The sequence below is a fragment of the Hylobates moloch genome, unplaced genomic scaffold (genome assembly GCF_009828535.3).
Source record: "Hylobates moloch isolate HMO894 unplaced genomic scaffold, HMol_V3 SCAFFOLD_2, whole genome shotgun sequence".
Taxonomy (NCBI): domain Eukaryota; kingdom Metazoa; phylum Chordata; class Mammalia; order Primates; family Hylobatidae; genus Hylobates; species Hylobates moloch.
This window is the reverse complement of record NW_026652277.1, coordinates 6,916,426-6,936,570: the sequence shown is the minus strand read 5'-3', so window position 1 is coordinate 6,936,570 and position 20,145 is coordinate 6,916,426. Positions and strand designations below refer to the sequence as shown.

The 20,145-nt window shown below is 40.5% G+C and overlaps 1 protein-coding gene across 8 annotated transcripts in view; it reads left to right on the top strand.

The window, feature by feature from the left end:
• The window catches only part of SFMBT2 (Scm like with four mbt domains 2), a 211,682-nt gene that overhangs the window by 125,811 nt on the left and 65,726 nt on the right, over positions 1 to 20,145 (top strand). For all 8 annotated transcript variants that reach the window (XR_009211057.1, XR_009211058.1, XM_032151529.2 and 5 more), the window contains 2 exons: positions 903 to 1,050; positions 16,796 to 16,878. Coding sequence is in view for 6 of the 8 variants with exons in the window: in XM_032151529.2 (XP_032007420.1) it covers positions 903 to 1,050; positions 16,796 to 16,878 (231 nt within the window). In the remaining 2 variants the exon portion in view is untranslated. The remainder of the gene's footprint in view (positions 1 to 902; positions 1,051 to 16,795; positions 16,879 to 20,145) is intronic.

The window sequence follows — 20,145 nt, the reverse complement described above, 5'->3', positions numbered from 1 at the left end:
GTCCATCTGATTTTTACCCTCTACTTTGTTTATTGGCATGCCTTGCTCTTATTTCTTCATTGATGTTTCTTCTTATATTCAGTGGACATTTATCCAGTTCCTATGTACAAAGCACTTTATATGCGTTTGGGAATACTTGTGTTAACAAAAAGACATCACTCCCCTCTAATAACTTATGCTCTATGGCATTGGAAGACTGATGTGTTATCAGTCTAGGAAGGAATGAGAGTTTTCAATACAGAAGCTGAAGTCTGAAATTTTAGGAGCACAGAGTGAGGGCGGTTTATTCCAGTCAGGTCAGCAGCATTGAAATATGAGATGTACCTTGAAAATGCACTGTGTTTTGATAGCTTAAACATGGCGTTGGGGGGTGTTGTAGTCCATAAGGCTTAGTGTGAATGATTTCCTCTCGGGCTGGAGGGTGGAGTGTTCTGAGGGATAAGGTGGAGGATGAGGCTAGAAAGCTCCAAGCCAGATCTTGGAGATTCTTGAGTGATCTGGTGTAGAGTTTGGTGCTGGCTGTGGATCCGGAGAAACGGTTTCACTTTTCAGTTCCTGTCGTGGCTGTCATCTAAGCTGGAGTTTGTCTGTCTGACTTCCTCCGTTCATTTTTCTTCAAGCTATGGCCATTGATTTACTTCTCTAAGTCTTTGATTTTGTTCATTCTCACTCTTCCATATAACCTCGTTATTTATCTTTCCATTAATAGGACCACAGCGGTCACTTCTAACTTTCTATCAGCTGAATTAATTTAGTAATAGACGTTGAAAATGCCAGTTTGTGTTCAAATCATTTTGATGAACTATATTAATTGCCTTTGGAAGCTCTGCCACTATTTTATACTAGCATTATATGTAACTCTAAAGAATTAACCTTTGGCTCCCGCCTTTTTTTTCTTTTAGGTTTTTAACAATCATTTTTTTCAAGTGACTATTGACGACCTAAGACCTGAACCAAGTAGACTGTCGATGCTCTGCCATGCAGATTCTTTGGGGATTTTGCCAGTACAATGGTGCCTTAAAAATGGAGTCAGCCTCACTCCTCCCAAAGGTTTGTATTCTGTGAAGGTGTGCAGGGTCTGGCGATTCAGGAGGGTGTCTTACTGTCATTGAAGTCACGCCTGCGTTAATCTGGGGAGGCTGGTTGTGTAAAGGGTTTTGATGTGGTAGAAATAGGGCGCTCTTCATCAGCTTGACGTAGGTGTCAGTTACAGCTCCATCCCTTGGCGAGGCAAGCGGCCTTGGGCTTCTCCCTTCTGTCCACAGGAGTTTCCCCATCCGTTACCGCATTCTTGGCAGATGTGCTACTGTTGTGTAGACATAGAGGGTGCAGCATTGCTAAGTGATTGAGCCCAAAGACTTGAAAGTGTATGAGAAGTGGCTTTACAAATGTAACACAATGTTGGTGAAGCATTTCTTTAGCGTTTTCATTTCCAATGAGCTAAGCTTTCCCCAGAGTCAATTTGCTTTCAGATGTCCAAAAATTAGATGGTATAATACTTTAAAATAATTACACTGGGAGCCAGGATGCATTAAAATAATTTTAAATTGGGATTCAAGAACCACATTGTTAGTGAGTGCCACTCTTAAGAGTTTACCAGTGTGGTTTGTGGTCCCCTGTAGGCCTAAGATTTATTCAGGAAGAAAGCAGTAAGATGAGAGGTGAGACTGAGAGAAGAATAATAAAGGTATAGTAAGAAGAAGAAAATTGGAAAAAGATGAGAAAAGTAAACTTATCGGGGAGGATTTTAACAGACAACCTTAAATAATAAGGGGTTTTGTACTAACCTTTCCAGATCTCTAGGGATTGCATTGCTTGGGACATTAACCCTACTGGGAGAATCATGCGGTTCCCACAGGTTAAGTCCCATCTTGCCTGGTGGCCTCGCCACTCTGTTTACATCATTTAATGGTGCCTGCCTGCTTACCTTTACTGTGACTGTACTCTGCTGGGCTTTTATCTTCATTTTTTCCCAGTATTTGTCCTTACGGAGGAGATGCTTTTGAATATTTCCATTTCAGCTTTTGACTCTTTGGGTTAAAGTTGTGCAGTCATGGAGTTCGGCCTAATAGTAGATGGTAAACTTACACAGAACACAGTTTACCAGTCACTGTTTTTAATGCCTCATCCATTCACTCCTCAAAGTGAACTATGAAGAATCGAAGTCACAGAGAGTTTATATAACTTGCCCAGGGTCGCTCGGATCGTAGGTCTCCAGGCAGAGCTTGGGTCCTGGGACTGTGTCCCCTGGTTGCGGTGAGGACTCCAGGAGGCCTCGTATTTGTCTCTCTGTTGGTACACACTGGCTTTGCACCCTGAGCCACATCACTGCTTCAGTTTTCAAGACTGTCCAGTGGAGACACCTGTGGGAGTCTCCAGGTGCCAGCAGAGTTAAAATGATAAAAGTCGAAGGATTCTCATCCCTTTAATATGGCCTTGCAGGAGTCATATTATCAATGACCTATTGGTAGTATGTGGGAAGTCCTTCGCTGCTGTGGAATTAGCCATAGGTCCTGTAGAGTTTGAACACCCTGTGGGCCATCTTCCTTTGCTTCTTTTGGACTTTTCTCATGGAAGCATGTGTGGGGAATGGGTCCTGTGTCCTTATCATAGGAAGAATTTTTCTAGATATGTAAATGCTACCTGGTTAGACTTTGCTCATTCCTTGATAGTATTAGAATCTATTGTATTTAAGAATTTTGAAAAAATGGTTGGCTGGCCGGGCGTGGTGGCTCAAGCCTGTAATCCCAGCACTTTGGGAGGCCGAGGCAGGTGGATCACGAGGTCAGGAGATCGAGACCATCCTGGCTAACACGGTGAAACCCCGTCTCTACTAAAAATACAAAAAATTAGCCGGGCGTGTTGGCGGGTGCCTGTAGTCCCAGCTACTCGGAGAGGCTGAGGCAGGAGAATGGCGTGAACCCGGGAGGCGGAGCTTGCAGTGAGCTGAGATCGCGCCACTGCACTCCAGCCTGGGGGACAGAGCGAGACTCCGTCTCAAAAAAAAAAAAAAAATGGTTGGCTATTTCCTCATTGAGTGAAAAAAAGGAAAAGTATTTATATCAGCATTTTGGCTGCTTGATCACTCCATTATGGCAGAGGTTTCATAGTTGTCAATGTTCTCAGAATTTTAAAATACATTTTCTATGAATTACATAAAAAGATCGTTGACATAGCTTAGAAGTTCACCAGGAAAATGGATGTGCCTATTTGGATACTTGAGTTTTATGATATTAAGAAAATTGTTTTACATTAATGTAACTGAACTGTTAACCATTCAATGAAAGGACTGTACAAAGATATAAAATTAAATATTTTTATATTTATAGCTTTTTATACCTAGTATTTAGTTATGATGATCATTTCTTCTCTTTTGTCCAAATGTTTGTGACATTTGGTGAGGTGAAATTATCTTCATGCATTCTTCCAAACCATTCCTTTCTCCTGTTGAAAGTGAAATTTTCTTTTTCAAAAACTCAAAAGAATATTTCTTCATGGATATTATGTACAAATACGTACTACATATCAGCAGAATACTGAGTAATGGTGGCTAGTACCTTCCAATAAGAAACTATAACTCTTTTTCAACCATTAAAGCATTCAAGAAGTGGTAAGTATCATTAGTTCAGTGTACTAGTCTGTTTTCATGCTGCTGATAAAGACATACCTGATACTGGGTAATTTATACAGGAGAAGGGGTTTAATGGACTTACAGTTCCACATGGCTGGGTTAACCTCCTATTCATGGTGGAAGGCAATGAGGTGCAGGTCACGTCTTACATGGATGGCAGCATGCAAAGAGAGGGCTTGTGCAGGGAAACTCCTGTTTTTAAAACCATCAGATCTTGTGAGACTTATTCACTATTATGAGAACAGCACAGGAAAGACCTGCCCCCATGATTCAATCACCTCCCACCAGGTTCCTCCCATGACATGTGGGAATTGTGGGAGTTACAATTCAAGATGAGATTTGGGTGAGGACACAGCCAAACCATATCATTCAAGAATGTGGTAAATATCATTAGTTCAGGAATGTTTTCTTGAAATAGTAGAATTTTTACTGGTAAACCAGTAAGAAAAAGACCAGCAACTTACAGGAATGTGGACAAGGAATAACCTCAGAAGAGCACACAATACCAGAAGCTCAGCGACTCTTGGGCAAACTTATAATAAGAGAAACACAGATGAAGAAGAATCCTATTGAAGTGGCATCTGCTTATCAGATGAGATAGAAATCCAAAGGAGAAGGAACAGGAGAACCTCAGCTTAGTGAGACGGTGGAGGATAAAGATTCTCAGACATTGCCGTTGAGAGTGCAGGAAGGTGCAAGCTGTGTGGAAGGCAGTTTGGTGGATTTTGCTAAACTTTTATTTTCCCACTGACTCAGTAATTCCACTTCTGGAAATTTCCCCTTAAGTTATAATGTAGAGATCATCTGCATAAAAGTTTCTTTTTTTGCAGCATTATTTATAATAGCAAAAGAGTGGAAAAATTCAAGTACTTATCAGTAGGATATTGGTTAAATAGACTTTGGAGATCCTTCTAATGAGATCTGTGCCATTGTTGAAAAGAATGAGGGACGTCTCTATGAACTGATGTGGAAGGCTGTCTGAGATACACTGTGAGTGATACAGTAGGTATCGTATGACACTTTCTATGTTAGAGAAGAGGCAAAACAGTACATATTAGTGTTTGCTCATATTTCTGTAGTTACATAAGAAACTAATGAGAATAATTATTAGTGTTTTTCGGGTATGGGGGAGAGCGGTGGGAAATGTGGCATAAGGGATGAAGGTAGACATGACGTGTAATAATACTATTTTTATCTTTTTTTCTTTTCTATCTAAATAAATGTATTACCTATTAAAAATAAACATATTATTAAAAATGGAGGGTTTTTATAACTGCAAGGGATCCTAAAGATGATTTCATCAACCTTACTTATTTTATATCTAGAGAAATTGAGGCTCAGTTGTGTTAATTGACTTTTCAAATCCTGGTACAGGGGTGTTGGGTTAAAAACCCCAGACTTAAGATACAAAATCTAATGCTTTTTCTACACAACCATATCCACACTTCACTGCTGTTCTGTCTTGCTGATGTTTTGTAGTGTTCATCCTTCTTAGTAATTCTAGAGAGTTTAGGGGACCTAAAGCAACCTAATTCATGTCAGTGGACCATGGCTTTACATGATTCATACATGGTCAATATGTCAAAGCAGTCAGAGAATTACAATTTTAGGGAATAATTTTACAAGGGTCTGTGGTTAAAAGACAGTCATGGCTTCATTCGTTGACTCCCTTACAATCTTGTGAGAGTGCAATATATTTATTTTTGTAATTAAACTGAATGAGCATTTAGAGGAGGAGGTGGTGGTGGTGATTGTGGTAGTGGTATTTTACGGTTTCCTTTTGAGGTGGTTGGTTTCACATCTTACATCTCAACACCGGGATTAAGAGTCATGTTGTAGAGATGTTTCAAAGACCATTCTTCACTTTACAAATGTATGCAAGTCGAACCTTTTTTAAAAATAAAAGGTTGTTGTGTCTAAATTAAATTCTTAGGGTGACACGTAGAATATGTGGGATTTATTATACATATTGCCAAGTGATTTCAGATGTTTTCATGTGTGTATGTTTCCCATGAATGTATTGTGTTGTCTGGATTTCTGTTAAAAACATGGATGCTGCCTACAATTACAGTGTGTTGCTCAGCTTCAAAAAGAGGTTGGGAAGCAGCTGTTGAAAGACTTCTGGTGGTGTAGGAGAAATATATGCAAATAACACAGATATTTTATTATACTGTTTTGACTCTGTTCCTACTTAAAAAAAAAATTGTCCTCACACCTTAGAGACAAGTGAGCTAGAGTGGATAGGAGTTTTTCAGTGTGGCTTTCTGTGTAATAAGGATTTTCCTGGTAAGCAAAAGTTAGAACGTTGGAGATTTTACTCAATTAGTTTAAACCCAATAAACAGCAAGTCAGTTTCTTAGGCACGATGAAAAGTGATCAACAAGTAAGTAGATCACCTAAGCAAAAATGTGTATAGGTTATCAACCATGACTTGCTATTTTAAAATTATTTCATTAACCTTTCTTGTGTAACATCAAAGATTAATTGTATAATTAGTGGAGGAAAAGTTCCACCCAGGAACTTTTGTAGAAAATGTTCAGCCTTTAAATTTCTGCTGTAAAAGGTGTGAGCAAAGGCTGAAGTAATTGGCTTACGTTAGCACTTTGATTTGTCTCTGTTTGGCTGACCATTTAATAGACACATAAACCATTAACACAATTTAGGAAGTAAAGGTGTATTTTAATTATTATTGAGACACAAAGTAAGTGGTATTCTCTTTTCCTAAAGAAAAACCTCAGACACTGACTGATGAGCTTAATCCGTTTTGTCACTCACATTTCAGACATACCAAAGGGGGCAGAAAATAACATAGACACTCATGGCCCTACCACCTTGCTTCAACAGATGCTCTCATTCTGCCTTGTTTGTTTCATGTTTTTCAACAATGAAATATGAAACATGAAAGCATTATGGATATAATGAAGACCAAGTCATCCTTAAGCCTTCTGTTTCTCATGCCCCATACCTCACCTATCAGGGAGTCCTGTCCACATTTTCAGAATCCCACTGCTTCTCCTCACCACCACCTGGCCCAGGCCACTAGTGAGTCTCACCTGGTTCCTGCAGCAGCCCCTTGTTTAACTCAGGGGACTCTCAACACTGCAGTCAGATCCATTGTGTTAGAACATAAACCATGGGTCCCTCTGCTTGGACTGTCCAGTGCCTTCCACCCCCCAACCAGTGTCCAAGTCAAGACTGTGGCAACAGCCTACAGCACAGAGCCGTGCTGACTTCCACTGCCCTGTCCAGCCTCATCTCCCGACTCCCCGCTCAGTCTGTCCCAGTCATTCTCATCTCCTTGATGTGGCACCTGCTGTTCCCTCTGAGCAGACGCCCGTCACCTGACTCAGTCCTGACTCAAGTGCTACCTGCTTGAAGTCATCTTTCTGGGCTTCCCTGTTCAATCTCAATAGCAAACAACCACTCCCAACATTTGCATCTCCTTCCCTGCAGTATGTCACAGACCTTATCATGTAATACACAAATAAGTCATATATACTTCCCTTGTTTGTCTTGTTTTTCATTCATCTCCCCCACTAAAATGAAAGATCCACAACATCGGGAGTGTTTGTCAATCACTCGCTAGTCATCCTCAGTAGCTGGAATAGTGGGTGGCACTTGGTAGGTATTTGTTGAATGAATTGAAGCTCTGTCCGCATTCTCTCCCACCCCTAGCCCTTCACCCCTCATCCTCCACAAGATGAGCTCCCTCCTAAAGATTACATGCTTTTATGACATGACTGCATAGGCTTCTTTGTTTATGCCTTACCAGTATCATTGTTTTTATTACCGTCAAATTAAAATAGACCTTATTTGACTATATACATATATAATACGCTATGCATATCTTTATGTAACTTTTTAATGTATTAACATTTTATCAGATTTTTTTCCATGTTGGGGCATGTAGATTGTTTATTCATTTTGCTTGCTTTATGAATATACTGTAGTATTTGAAAATTCCATTTTCTATTGGTGAACATTGAAGGGATTTCCAGGTTTCCCTATTGCAAGTGATCCCCAAATGTACATCCAATGTCCCCAAGTGTAAGAGGTGCTTTCAAGGGATATTCCTAAATGTGGAATTGCTGGAATTCCGTAGATAGTACCAAATGGTCTCCACATTGTGTCAGTTTACATTTCTAACATGGTGTTTGAGCATTCCCATTTTGTGTCACCCTCCCTGTTTTGTGGTATTCCCAGGGTTAAGCATGGCCCCTCTGAGGGGAGTGAAGTGGATCTCCTTGTTTCACTGAGGTGGTCCAGATCACTAGGATGGTTGCGCACTGCATCCTACCCTTATTGGCCATTTGTGGTTTTCTTCAGCCCATTTTCTTTTGATCATAGAAGTAGTTTATATATTCTAACACGAATTCTTTCTCAGCAATGTGCTTCACACATATAATAACCTAGTCTGGCTTGTTTCTTTGCTTTTTAATTTTTTTTAATGCATATTGAAGTAGTAAATTGTAATGTAGTCAAAACAGCCATCTTTTCCTGTATGCATTGTTTATATATCTTTAGAATTCCTTCCTACTGATGTGTTTTCTTTAAAACTCTTGCAGTTTTACTTTTCCATGTTTGGCTCTGTAACCTACTTGAAATTGATTTTTGTATTGGCATGAGGAAGGAAAACGATCTTATTTTTCTTGCTTGAATTGAATTGAAGTTTTTCATTTCCCCACTTGTCTCTGCATCATTTGTTGAATGGTCTGCTCTTTCCTGTTTGATTTATAATGCCACCACTGTCATGGATCCATCCCTTTGGGGGTGTGACTCTTAACCCTGTTCTTTGTTATTCTGCCTCTTCAGTCTGTTTGTATAGCCCTGAACAAATTGTTATTACTTTATAATAATATAGTCTTGATATCTATTAGTTGAGTCACTTTTTTCTTATTTTTGTTCAAAATTTCTTGGTTATTTTTGGCAGGTCATTCTTGTACATTAATTTTAGCATTGGTTTGTAAGGTTCTATAAAAAGTCCCATTGGATTTCGGCATTGGGTTGAATTTACAGATTTAGAAAAATTGATATTTTCTTATATTATCTTTTTATAGCTTGCAATCTTTTCTTGGAATATTTCCTAGGTACCTTATCCTTCTGCTTGCTCTGGTGAATGGGATTTCTTTTCATTTCTTATTGGCTGTCAGCTGGTATAAGAGAATACCACTAATTTTGTATATTTATGTCATATCTAGCTACCTTTCTAAACTGTCTCAAAAACAGTTTGTGTAAGATATGACTTATGTGATACTTGACAGTTTGGGAAAACTGTCTTATAAACCTATCTGGAGCTGTTGATGTTGTTGGTGTTTTATTGAATGTGAATTTATTTCCTTTAGTGGATATAAGTTTAGTCAGGTTGACCATTTGTGAGATAGTTTTGGTAATGTACATGTTTTTTACAGTATTGTCTGTTTTAGCTGTATTTTCAGATTTGTTGTCACATAATTTGGTCAGGTGAAGTTTATTTATTGAAGTATTCAGATATTCTATATCCTCACTGTATTTTTATCTGTTGTTCTGTAAATTTCCAAATGGTACTTTAAAATATCATTTTGAGATTGAGGATTTGTTAGCTTCTCTTTGTTTTGTGATGGATATGTTTGTGCAGGGTGTGTATGTGGGGTGTATGTGTGTGTAATGTGATGTGTATGTGTGGTAAGTCTGTAGTATGTGTCTGTATGTGTGTGCTGTGTGGTGTGTGTGTGGGGGGGTATGTAGTGTGTGGTGTGAGTGTGTGCGTTTGAAGTTGTGTTAAGGTGTTCAGATTCAGGATTATTAGACTGGCAGAAGCGCTCTTTTTTCCTGATAAGGTATTTTGCGTTAATTTCTCTGGTCCTCCCTCAAGTTGGTTAGTTTCCTTATGTGGTTTGTGATTGTTGATTGTGAATTAATTTCAGTGGTGGTTGTTATTTATGTAGCAGTTCCATGTGCCCTGGGTTGAAGTCATCTCTTCAATCTGTATTTATGTGTTACTGTCTCTATCCATCCACTAGGAAATAAACTTTATAGGGTCAAGGGTATTTTTTTAATCTCTTTTGTTTACTGCTGCATCCCCAGCACCAAAAACAATGTCTGGTCCACGAGGGTGTCCCTGATTATTCAAGGAATGAGTGGCTGAATTTGATATTAATTTCTCAGTCTGTGTCCCACGGAATTGGAAAGCTGGACCCCACGTTCGTGTGTGCCACTGGCCTGGGGAAGTGCATGATCTTTTTTCTTCTTCAGAACCCCAGGTAGGTAGCCATCTCTGCTGCCTCTCTGATCCAGTCAGCTTAGTTTTTATGGTTCTATTTTCATAGACTGGGCTGCTGCCTGGGGCCAGCCGTAGATAGTAGCCCCCCCCCAGTCCTCCTGCTCATCTCCCTTGAACCAGGCTGTCGTCTGCCCTCTGTGAGCTGCTCACTGCTCAGCTCTGGCTTTCAGGGCTCTTTCAGGTTTTTTTTTTTTTTTTTTTTTTGGTGTCTGGAGATTTTCTTCTCTTTTGACTTGGGCTATGTAATTTTTCAAAATTGTATTTCATCTGATATCTGTAGGGAGACTGTCAGATCATCCCGCCCGGCTACTGGACTTGGAAGCAAGTCTCATTTCTAGCTTTCTGATTCATTCTTGAGCAAAACGGTCACTTTTGACTGAAAAGAGTTGGGATAGTAAAACTCTCTAGGTCATTTTTAATATCTGAAAATACTTCTGATTGTTGAAAACTAAGAACCTTTTATGTTTATCCTTAAATTCACTTCATTCTTCAGGATCCGTAAGATATTTTTGCCATTGACAGCTGATATTTATATGATGTTAGACCCCATCCTGGGCACATACCTGTGTCCCGTAACATTGTGTTTATAATTCAAAATAACATGTAGAACATTCCCTCAGCAGAGAAGTATATTAAGTGTCATACCATAACCAAGATTAAATACTTCTCAACATAATGTTTTAAAAGATAAGGAAGGTGGTATGGCTAGTGCTTATATTATTGTCTTATTTGTTTATCTTCCTTATTTTCTGTTTTTTTTTTTTTCCTGCGCTGTTCCATGAACATAAAAACACAGAGTAATTCAATTGGGAATTAATGAAAATGTCACTTTTAAAGACCAGCATCAAGGAAGGCTTAAAATTGAACATCACCCAAGAATGTGGAGGTAGCTAGAAGATTTCAAGAGGGAGGTTGTAGTTTTTTTAGCAAACAGCATCAACAAGAACAAATGCTTTAGTCAGTCGCTGATGTTTCCTGTCCTGCCTGTAAGCCTGCAATGTACAGAAACTCCTTTGTGAAACAGATGGAGGCAATGTTGAGAAAGTTGTTTTCTGGAATAGACAGACTGGCTCCCAGGACTGGTTCTGCCAGCTGAGGTCTGTGCAATCTTGCCTCCCTGCCTGGGCCGTGGGACATTCATCCCCTGAAGGGATGCCACAGAGCCCCTGGCTTTAGTGGGTGTTCAAGGAATGTTGGTTGCCTCAAAAACAATAAAAACTTGGGCTTGAAAGGAGAAAGATCAGCTTTCAATCGGAAGAGTAAGGCATTGCAAAAATGCCCCAAAGTGCTGCTCTGTGAGTTGTGAAACTTTCTGGGAAAGGACTGAGAACCTGTTCTTAGAACTGAAGTTCTGTTGTATCAACATTTATGCACATATCTGGGTCCTGGTATTTGCTGACTTTGAAGATGATTGTATCACTTTTCCTTTCCAAGGGAGGTGGAACTGAAAACTAAATCAGCTTGCTATTTACGCATGCTCTTCTAACATTTAATAGAGTAAACATTCTCTGGGGTGAGGAAGATCGCCCTGTGGAGCTGTTTGCTCTGCAGTAGTGAGATCTTCAGAGCCTTCTTGCCTCACTCTCTGAGTGCCCCTCCATCCTTGCTTTTACCTCACTGTGTTATCAGTGTCAGGCTGTGTGTCTGTTACTCCCAGTTGCTGGAGCCTGAGGATTTTGACATGTTACCAAATTGACATCTACAGTGGTTTTTTAAAGTTCCACTCCCACCACAAACACATCAAAGTGCCTGCTTCCTAACAGCCTTTAGAATGGTGGATTCTTAGTGTTGTTTTTCATTTTGCCAGCCAGGTAGATGGCAAACATGGTATTCCTTTGCTATTTTTGTTTTTTATTAAGATTGTATATGTTTTTTTCATAGCCACCCAGGATAGAAGAGGAGTTTTTATTCCTGCATATCTCTTTTGTTAGAGAATTTTTTTCTGTAAACCCTTCTCCTACCCGTCTTAAGCCTCCTGAAAAGGGCATATGGCTACCATGAGCATCTCAAGATGGTCCTGATTCACTTCCTCTAGGAACTGGATAAAGTCAGGATTCTACTGGTAAAGCTGGAGGAAGGCTGAGGGGAGGCAGTCTTGGTGTATTTCATGTGCTGAGTGGACTCTGGATTGATCAACCAATGCCTTACTTACCATTTAAAATAGGGCAAAGATTCTGTGTTTTCAAATAATTTTTTATTATTGAAATAATTTAGTGATCATTATTGAAAACTTGGAAAAATACAAAGAGGTCAAAGAAGAAAATAGCCAAGAGTCCTACCACCCAACAATTATTGTAATATTTATTATTAAGGTTTTTGTACATTTTCTCTGGTCTTCGTCTTTGCATATTTTATATAAATCTAATAATTCTGTATATGTTTATAGCAGTCTTTTCATCTAAAGCCATAGCAGTTATTTTTTTTATGAATTTTTTAAAACTACATTCAGTTTCATGCCTGTGTGGCATTCCACAGACTTGGAGAAGTCTCATCTCATTTTCTATTACTGCACAGAAGGTTATTTCATTTTTTTCCCTCCACTGTTACCATTCATAATGCCGTAAGTGTCTTCATGTATAACACCTTTTTCAGTTTTTAGGGTCATTTTTATGGGATAAGTTCCCAGAAGTGAAATGGTTGTGTCAAAGGGTAGGAGTTTTTTTTAATGCCAAATAGTTTTTCCAAAGAATTGTCCACTTACACTGCCAATAATGATGTGTGCACATAGAGCTGTTTTATGTCAATTAATTTGTATCCGAGGGAAATGGGTCATCAACCTCTTCCCTTTTGGACCTGTAAGGGTTGAAACTTCATTCAGAATAAACACTAATAAAAGCTTAAATAAATCTAATGGTTGTGGTTCAACAGTCTCTCAGGGAAGCTTGCTGCAAACTTTAATTGCCTAAGGGGTTTTATTTCCTTTCATTTTCTTCTACCCTCTGCTATTTTCCTCCCTCCCTCTAGGTTTAAAATGTGTTTTCCTGGCCACAGTTAAGCCTTAGTACTTCTTGTTCTGTCTTTGTTGATTAATGAGTATAATTGACCCTGTCATCTCTATTATACCATCCACAGCAATTTGTTTTTATGTCGCAGTTATTTTCTGAGCTGTCACAAAACTGCCTTACAAAGAGAGCTCATTATCAGCCCAAAGGAAAAGAATTTGAAATGATGAAGTGAGTAAAGGTCCCGAAGAGGAGGAGGAGGAGGAAGGGACGGAGGAGTCTAAGCTGTTGGAATGTCAAGGAAATGAACATGTTCTAGGGACAGAATAATTAACTGTTGCTTAGAACATAGCCAGCAAGACTTGATTTTATCTAGAAATCATCAGATTAGAAATGGCTCTCCGTAGACAGAGTGTGGAGGACTGGGTGAATAGATAGAAGGCTTGAATGTAGGTCCAAGAAAACACGGGCATGACATTTTATAGAATGGGTTGAAGCTCATTAGAAGTTAGTTATAGAAAGCCCAGCTTAACGTCTTTGTGCGGGGAATAGCGGTGACTTCCAGGTTGGAAAGTTTTATCTGAACATATATGGACCATAAAGATTACCCACATGCCAGACTGTGTCAGAAAATGCTTTGCTATTTTTCTAGATAGTTTTCTCTCATTTCCCTCCTCCCCACCCCAGGGATCTCATCTAGTTTTCTTCACTCTCGAAATTAACTCAGGAAATAGCAGAGGTCCAGGAAGAGTTAGTGGAACAGAAGGAGATCTTGACTTTAACAAAGTCCATCTTCCAAAACCCCAGACAGATGGGATCATTGTGTTACAGAGATGTGTCTTCACGGATGGAGTCGTGAGGTCTTCTTAGAGGAATGCCTTGTTAGGTAACTGCTCGTCATCCAGCCACGTTACACTTTTCTTTTAGGAGCAGAGAAGGGAATTAACCATGGAGAGCTGGGGGAAAAAAATCCTTAGTAGCAACAGTAAAATAATTAGTAATGGTGGCTCTGAATCATAGAATGCGGCAGCAGAGGGATCTAAAAGCTTTTCTCTTTATTTATTTTATTTATTTTTATTTCGTGTTTTGAGAGACAGAGTCTTGCTCTGTTGCCCAGGCTGGAGTGCAGTGGTGTGATGCTGGCTCACAGCAACCTCCGCCTCCGAGTTCAAGCAATTCTCCTGCCTCAGCCTCCTGAGTAGCTGGGATTACAGGCACGCACCACCACTCCTGCCTAATTTTTGTATTTGTGGTAGAGACTAGTTTTCACGGTGTTGGTCAGGCTGTTCTCAAACTCCTGACCTCATGATCTGCCTGCCTCAGCCTCCCAAAGTGCTGGGATTATGGGTGTGAGCCACCGTGCCCAGCCACTTTTCTTTTTATTTTGTGTATTTGTAGATGAGGAAAGTGGGGCACAGAAGATTTAATCTACTTTTTCCTGGCTCCCTCCCATTACTGGGAGAACTGGGTCTTAAACCCAGATACCCTCTTCTCCAGTTCCAGGCCCTTTGTCCTGTTAGGAAACTTCTCCGTTTGACGTGTCTTGAGGCAAATTCTTCTACAGTAATATGAGGCTTTGATCCAGGCAGCTCCAGAGAAACTACGCTCAAAGTGGAGGGTTTTCTTAATTGTAGAGAAACTCACATTACATTACCTTGTTTGTGAGATGTGTTCTGTTGTGTTCAAAAAGGTTCAGAAGAAAGTCGGCTTTGGTCCTGTCCAGAAACCTTTGATACAGGAGCCATTTAGCTGGAAGGGAGCTTTAGAGAGAAGGGCAGGAGAAAGGGCAGGTGGAAGAACTCCAAGAACCTCTTTGAAAGTGGCTGGAAAGGATTTTCAGCCTTTATAGAATGAAACAGCTGTCTTAAGAAAGAAGGGGACCTGCCACTGATGGTCAGCAGGATATGGGAAGGTCACGGGTCAGTCTCTGGGACCCAAGAAGCATAGCTGTTTTTTTGCTTAACTGTCACCCTCCCATCTTAAAAAAAAAAAAAAAAAAAATATATATATATATATATATAGGGCTGGGCGGGGTGGCTTATGTCTGTAATCCCAGCACAGCACTTTGGGATGCTGAGGTGGGCGGATCACAAGATCAGGAGTTCGAGACCAGCCCGGCCAATATGGTGCAACCTCGTATCTATGAAAAATATAAAAATTAGTCAGGCGTGGTGGCGGGCACCAGTAGTCCCAGCTACTCAGGAGGCTGAGGCAGGAGAATTGCTTGAACCCAGGAGGCAGAGGTTGCAGTGAGCCGAGATCGTGCCACTGCACTCCAGCCTGGGCAATAGAGCGAGACTCCGTCTCAAAAAACAGAAACAACAAAAAATAGGATATATTGAGCTTGCTTAATGAAAATAACTTGTATTTTTTGCTTGGGAATACAAGTAGAGGCAACCAGTATCTTCAGTATCTTGAGTTTCTTTCTTTTTTTTTGAGATGGAGTCTTGCTCTGTCTCCCAGGCTGGAGTGCAGTGGGGAGATCTCGGCTCACTGCAACCTCTGCCTCACGGGTTCAAGCAATTATCTGCCATAGCCTCCTGAGTAGCTGGGATTACAAGCACCCACCACCACGCCCGGCTAATTTTTGTATTTTTAGTAGAAAAGAGGTTTCACCATCTTGGCCAGGCTGGTCTTGAACTCCCGACCTCGTGATCCACCCGCCTTGGCCTCCCAAAGTGCTGGGATTACAGGCGTGAGCCACCGGGCCCAGCCTGTCTTGAGTTTCTTTAATAGAATTTCCGTAGTCCCTCTGCATCTGATTTAGTAACTAAAAGTCCTTATGATAAGTGAATTTGCACTCATAGAATCTGTGACAATATGGGGAAAAGAAACTGGGAGATTTGGATAAAAAACATAAGAAATCTCTTAGAGATTTATTTCACGTAGATTTCCACCAACAGAGAGCACTGTCAATGAAGATACTAGGGGCATGTACACACTTCAGTGAGTCACAGTTGGACTGGTTTTCCTTTGCTTGTTTACAGGAAGGTTTTGACACCTCACTCCTTTTTCCTTGCCTGTCCATTGGTTTGATTTTGTGCCGATGAGACTCCCATTAAGAGGCATTTTCCTCCCTGGGTTATGCCCTTCTTAGGTGTAATTCAGGCCTCTTTTCTCTAACCTCTTCTCCTGTCTTGCCATGGCCATGATGGACATTTATATAGTTGCATCTTCCCCCCAAAAACGAAGTGAATATAAAGAGAGAAAGAAAGAAAGAAGGAAAGAAGCCACTTTAGTAGGATCTGTATTTGGTTACATTCAGTGTATACGAAGAGTTGTTGTTCAGATGCCTGTCTCAGTGTATCCAAACTGCCCCCAGAGCTTTGCAGCAGAGACCTGCCTCCTGCAATTCTCATGTTCCTTCAACCTCAGCAGGTCAGTTCCAGGGCAACATTTGCCTTCCTTCCCTCATTTCTCTGGGAGCTTTTCTCTCCAAACCCTCTACTCTTTGTTGCCCTCTTCTCTACCTTCTGTTACTTTTTAAAAAGTTGTCCCTGGTACTGTTTTTTTTTTGTTTTTTGTTTTTTTTATTTCCCAGTAAAATCTCATGTTTTCCATAAAGACACGGAAAAGTAAGCTCCCACGAACTCAGGCTACCTATGAAGGGAGATGTCATTGTCTATTTCTGCACAGTGAGTGGTGAGAGTGTGTTTTATGTCATATCCTGGCTCAGCTCTTCCCCCTTATGGCAAATCCCCCCACCGGCTGGTGCCGCCATAGGTAAGTTCCACCCCTCCTCACCTGGCTTCAGATAGCGTGTTATAGTAACGATGGTTTACCTGTGTTTAGTACTTGAATTTTTCCAAAATATTTCATCTGAGCTTATGGAATCTGAAGTGCTGTTAGGCATCAGAGGACATTATCTTTTGGGGGCCTAAACTTTCCCCCCTTCTGATTTTGCTCATCTGTCTGGGAGTTTGCTTAATGTCCGCTGTTTTGTCTGTGTTTTGTCATTCCCAGGTCACTCTGGCCAGGACTTCGACTGGGCAGATTATCACAAGCAGCACGGGGCGCAGGAAGCCCCTCCCTTCTGCTTCCGAAATGTAAGAAGCTTCTCTCTTACCTAATTTTTAAAAATCATAGATTTTGTCTACCATAAGTTTTATAACTTGCTTTTTATTGATGAAGCACAGTTGGAGTATTACCATGCACTGGAGAACTACAAAATGTCTGTAGTTTTTGGAAAGCTCTGCTTTCAGGTTGTATATTTGCTGGGGTGATGCTGGTCTGTGCCAACAAATTGACTAATAAATGCACAGTGGCTGGAACATGCTAAAAGGTCATGGCCAAGTCTCGCTTATGGAAGAGCCCAGGGTCTTCCTGATTAGTAGGTGGTTCTCATCATGGTGAGTAACCTAGCCAGCAGAAGGAAAAGAAATGAAGGAGAAGGTATCGCTACTTCTAAATGCTGCAGCCTGGTAGCAGTGTGTGTTACTGCTGTTTACTTTCCACTGGTGGGAGCTCTTTGCTTGGCTGCACCATGTCACAGGTGAGGCCAGTAGGTGGGTCCTGCCTGGGCTTGCTGCCCAGCTGTGATTCTGGACTCTGGAGCAAAGAGGACATATTTTGGTGGACGGCTGGCCATCTGTTCCCCTGTTAGAGGAACACTTGCCATGTAGCGTCTTATCCACGAGCCCATTGATAGGAGAGTCTTTGCTTCTGAGGCCTAGTCTTAAAATACGGTCTTACTTATTTTGATGGCGTTAGTACTTTCTTTGATGTCCAGTAAGATGCTAGTGACTTCTGTGCTTTGCTTACTTTAAGCTACTACCTGGTTCATATAGAGCTTATTGGAACATAGTAATAGGATTTTTGTGACACATAAAGTGGCAATGAGTGTGTGTGTGTGCACGCACATATGTGTACTTAGGGAGTTATAGGAGGTCGTTTTATAAACTGCAGTCATGCATTGCTTAATGATGGGGCTATGTTCTGAGAAATGCATCATCAGGCTGCTTCATTGTTGTGTGAATGTCATAGTGTGTACCTTGTACCTACACAGGCCTAGATGGTATAGCCTATACTACATACAGCTTTGAGATTCATCCATGGCCTGGATGGTATAGCTTATACCACATAGCCTAGGTTATGTGGTACAACCATATAATTATATGGGACCACCATTGTATACGCAGTTCATCGTTGGCTGAAACGTCACGATGCAGTACATGACTGTAGTTTACAAAGTTATCAATAATTCTTCAACCCTAGGAACTATGAGTAGAGATATCAATTATCTCTGTTTTAAGAATTAGGCTTAAATGTATAGTCTACTGTGTTCAACGTGCTTTTAGTTAGGAAAGTTAATTTATGTTAAGACAAAAAGATTATAGTCTCCTCTTAATTGAGATCTGTAAAAACAGTGCAAAGCACTTGCCGGTCAGAGATTTGTTTGCTGAGCGTGTGCTCCTGGAGCTTGCGGGTTTGTTGCTGCCACACCTGTCATTGCATTCTAGACATAACAATATGAAAAACGAAGCGAGAAAGGGGTGGCTGCATAGGCAGAAGTTCAAAAGTGAGTGCAAGTCAAAACCAGAGTTTGGAGGATTCAGGAGGTTGACGATTGGGTCAGCTGGTACTTGTAAATACAGAAGCACGTCAACAGCAAGGTTGGAAATCAAGGATCCTTCTATGATTGAACGACCTTGAGAAGCAGCTCAAATCTCAGTCGAGTTCTCTCCTTATCTAGGCTGCTTGGAGTCTGCCTGGCACCTACATGATCCAGAGAGCAGTCAAAAATCTAGGTAGAATTTACACATAGAATTTGTGGTTCCCAGTCCTGGCTCTCTGCAGGATTGCCACTGAATGATGTTGCCTTCGCACAAGAGCAGTTTCTCTGTATCTTGAAGAACCGAGTGGTGTGTGTTTAGGTGACAGGGCCGGCTGCATAACCATACCCCCATGAGGACTGCAGCTGGTTAACTCTGAAAGCTTTGATGTCCCGTGCTGTCTTGACTTCTCACCATATTGATGTCACAGTCACAGAATCTGCCGGCTTGTCTGCTTTCATTTAGGGCCATGGAAACATCTTGTAGCACCCTAAAACCCTTTTGAGATTGTGTTTTGTACCTGACAAGGTACAAAGAGAAATATTCCTTCCCTGAATCATTAACTTTTGGAAGAAAATCCTTCTCTCTCTCTTTCATTCTATATTTAAAGAGTGATTTCTTCTGTGGCAACATAGTCCCACTAAAGCTTCTTTTTATCAGTCCTCTGTTCCCATTCACAGCGAGGAGTTGTCCACATGGCTTTGAATGGTAGAGCAAATCACCACATTCCCAGGTGGCTTCTGAGCTTTCAGGATTTGTCCACCAAGATGCTCTCTGTTTGGATGAATCTGCGGGCGTGTTCAGTAGGAATGCCTTTGTTTCTAGCACTCCATTTATGTAATAGATAGGATTGTTGACGTATGCATTGCATTGGTGGTGCTTTGCTGAATTTGTTAGCTTGCTGTAAGTGCTCTTTAATAGAATGCATATTACGACTGCATTTTTTAATCACACATCTCCTGTGTATTAGAGGAGAGCTAGTGTGGAATTGGATGCATGGAAGACATTTCCCCAGGGATGTTTAACAGAGGCTGTTATGAAAGGAATCGACACAGTAAAATGCTTGGTAAATAAACTCACAGGTAACAGTTTTGCTATTGATCCTTTATAAATTACCCTCAAGCGGTGGATTGAAATGAAAATAGGTTATGTGGTTGTAGCTTTCCCTTGTTAAGAAGGATAAATGCATTTTAACTTACTTAGAGGTTTTTCAAGCGGCTGATGGAATTGTATTTTCAGAAGGAAGCTCAATACATAATAGCTGTGGGTGAGGCCGGGTAACTTGCAGAAACAAATAGCCCACCTAGAAGATCTTTGCTTCCTATTTCCAGAGAAACGTAAAGGCATGGAGTCAGTTGATTTCTTAACATGCATTGGATCACTTTTTTCAGGTTACATAAAGATATAATTGTATTTTTCAAATTAAGTTTTAGAAAAAGGCATGTAAATGTGAATTACCTTGATTTCTTTCCACGAGTCAGAAAAAGAAGTAGTCTCTGTTACTTATAGGAATCTGTTTATCTTGGTATCCATAAGTATATAAATCTATAGTATTGTAACATGTCTGATGATAATTTATAGTAGTTGGTAATTTGGGAAAATTTTATATTTATTTTAAAATAATGTTTTCAGTATTGGCTGAGTAAGCTCATACTGAATTGACCCTTCTGCACGTAGAGCAGCTCTAAAGTCTGGACACAGGACCAAAAACGACTATTTGAAGGTAGTGGAACGTGAACGAAAGCAGGCAGGAGAACAGGA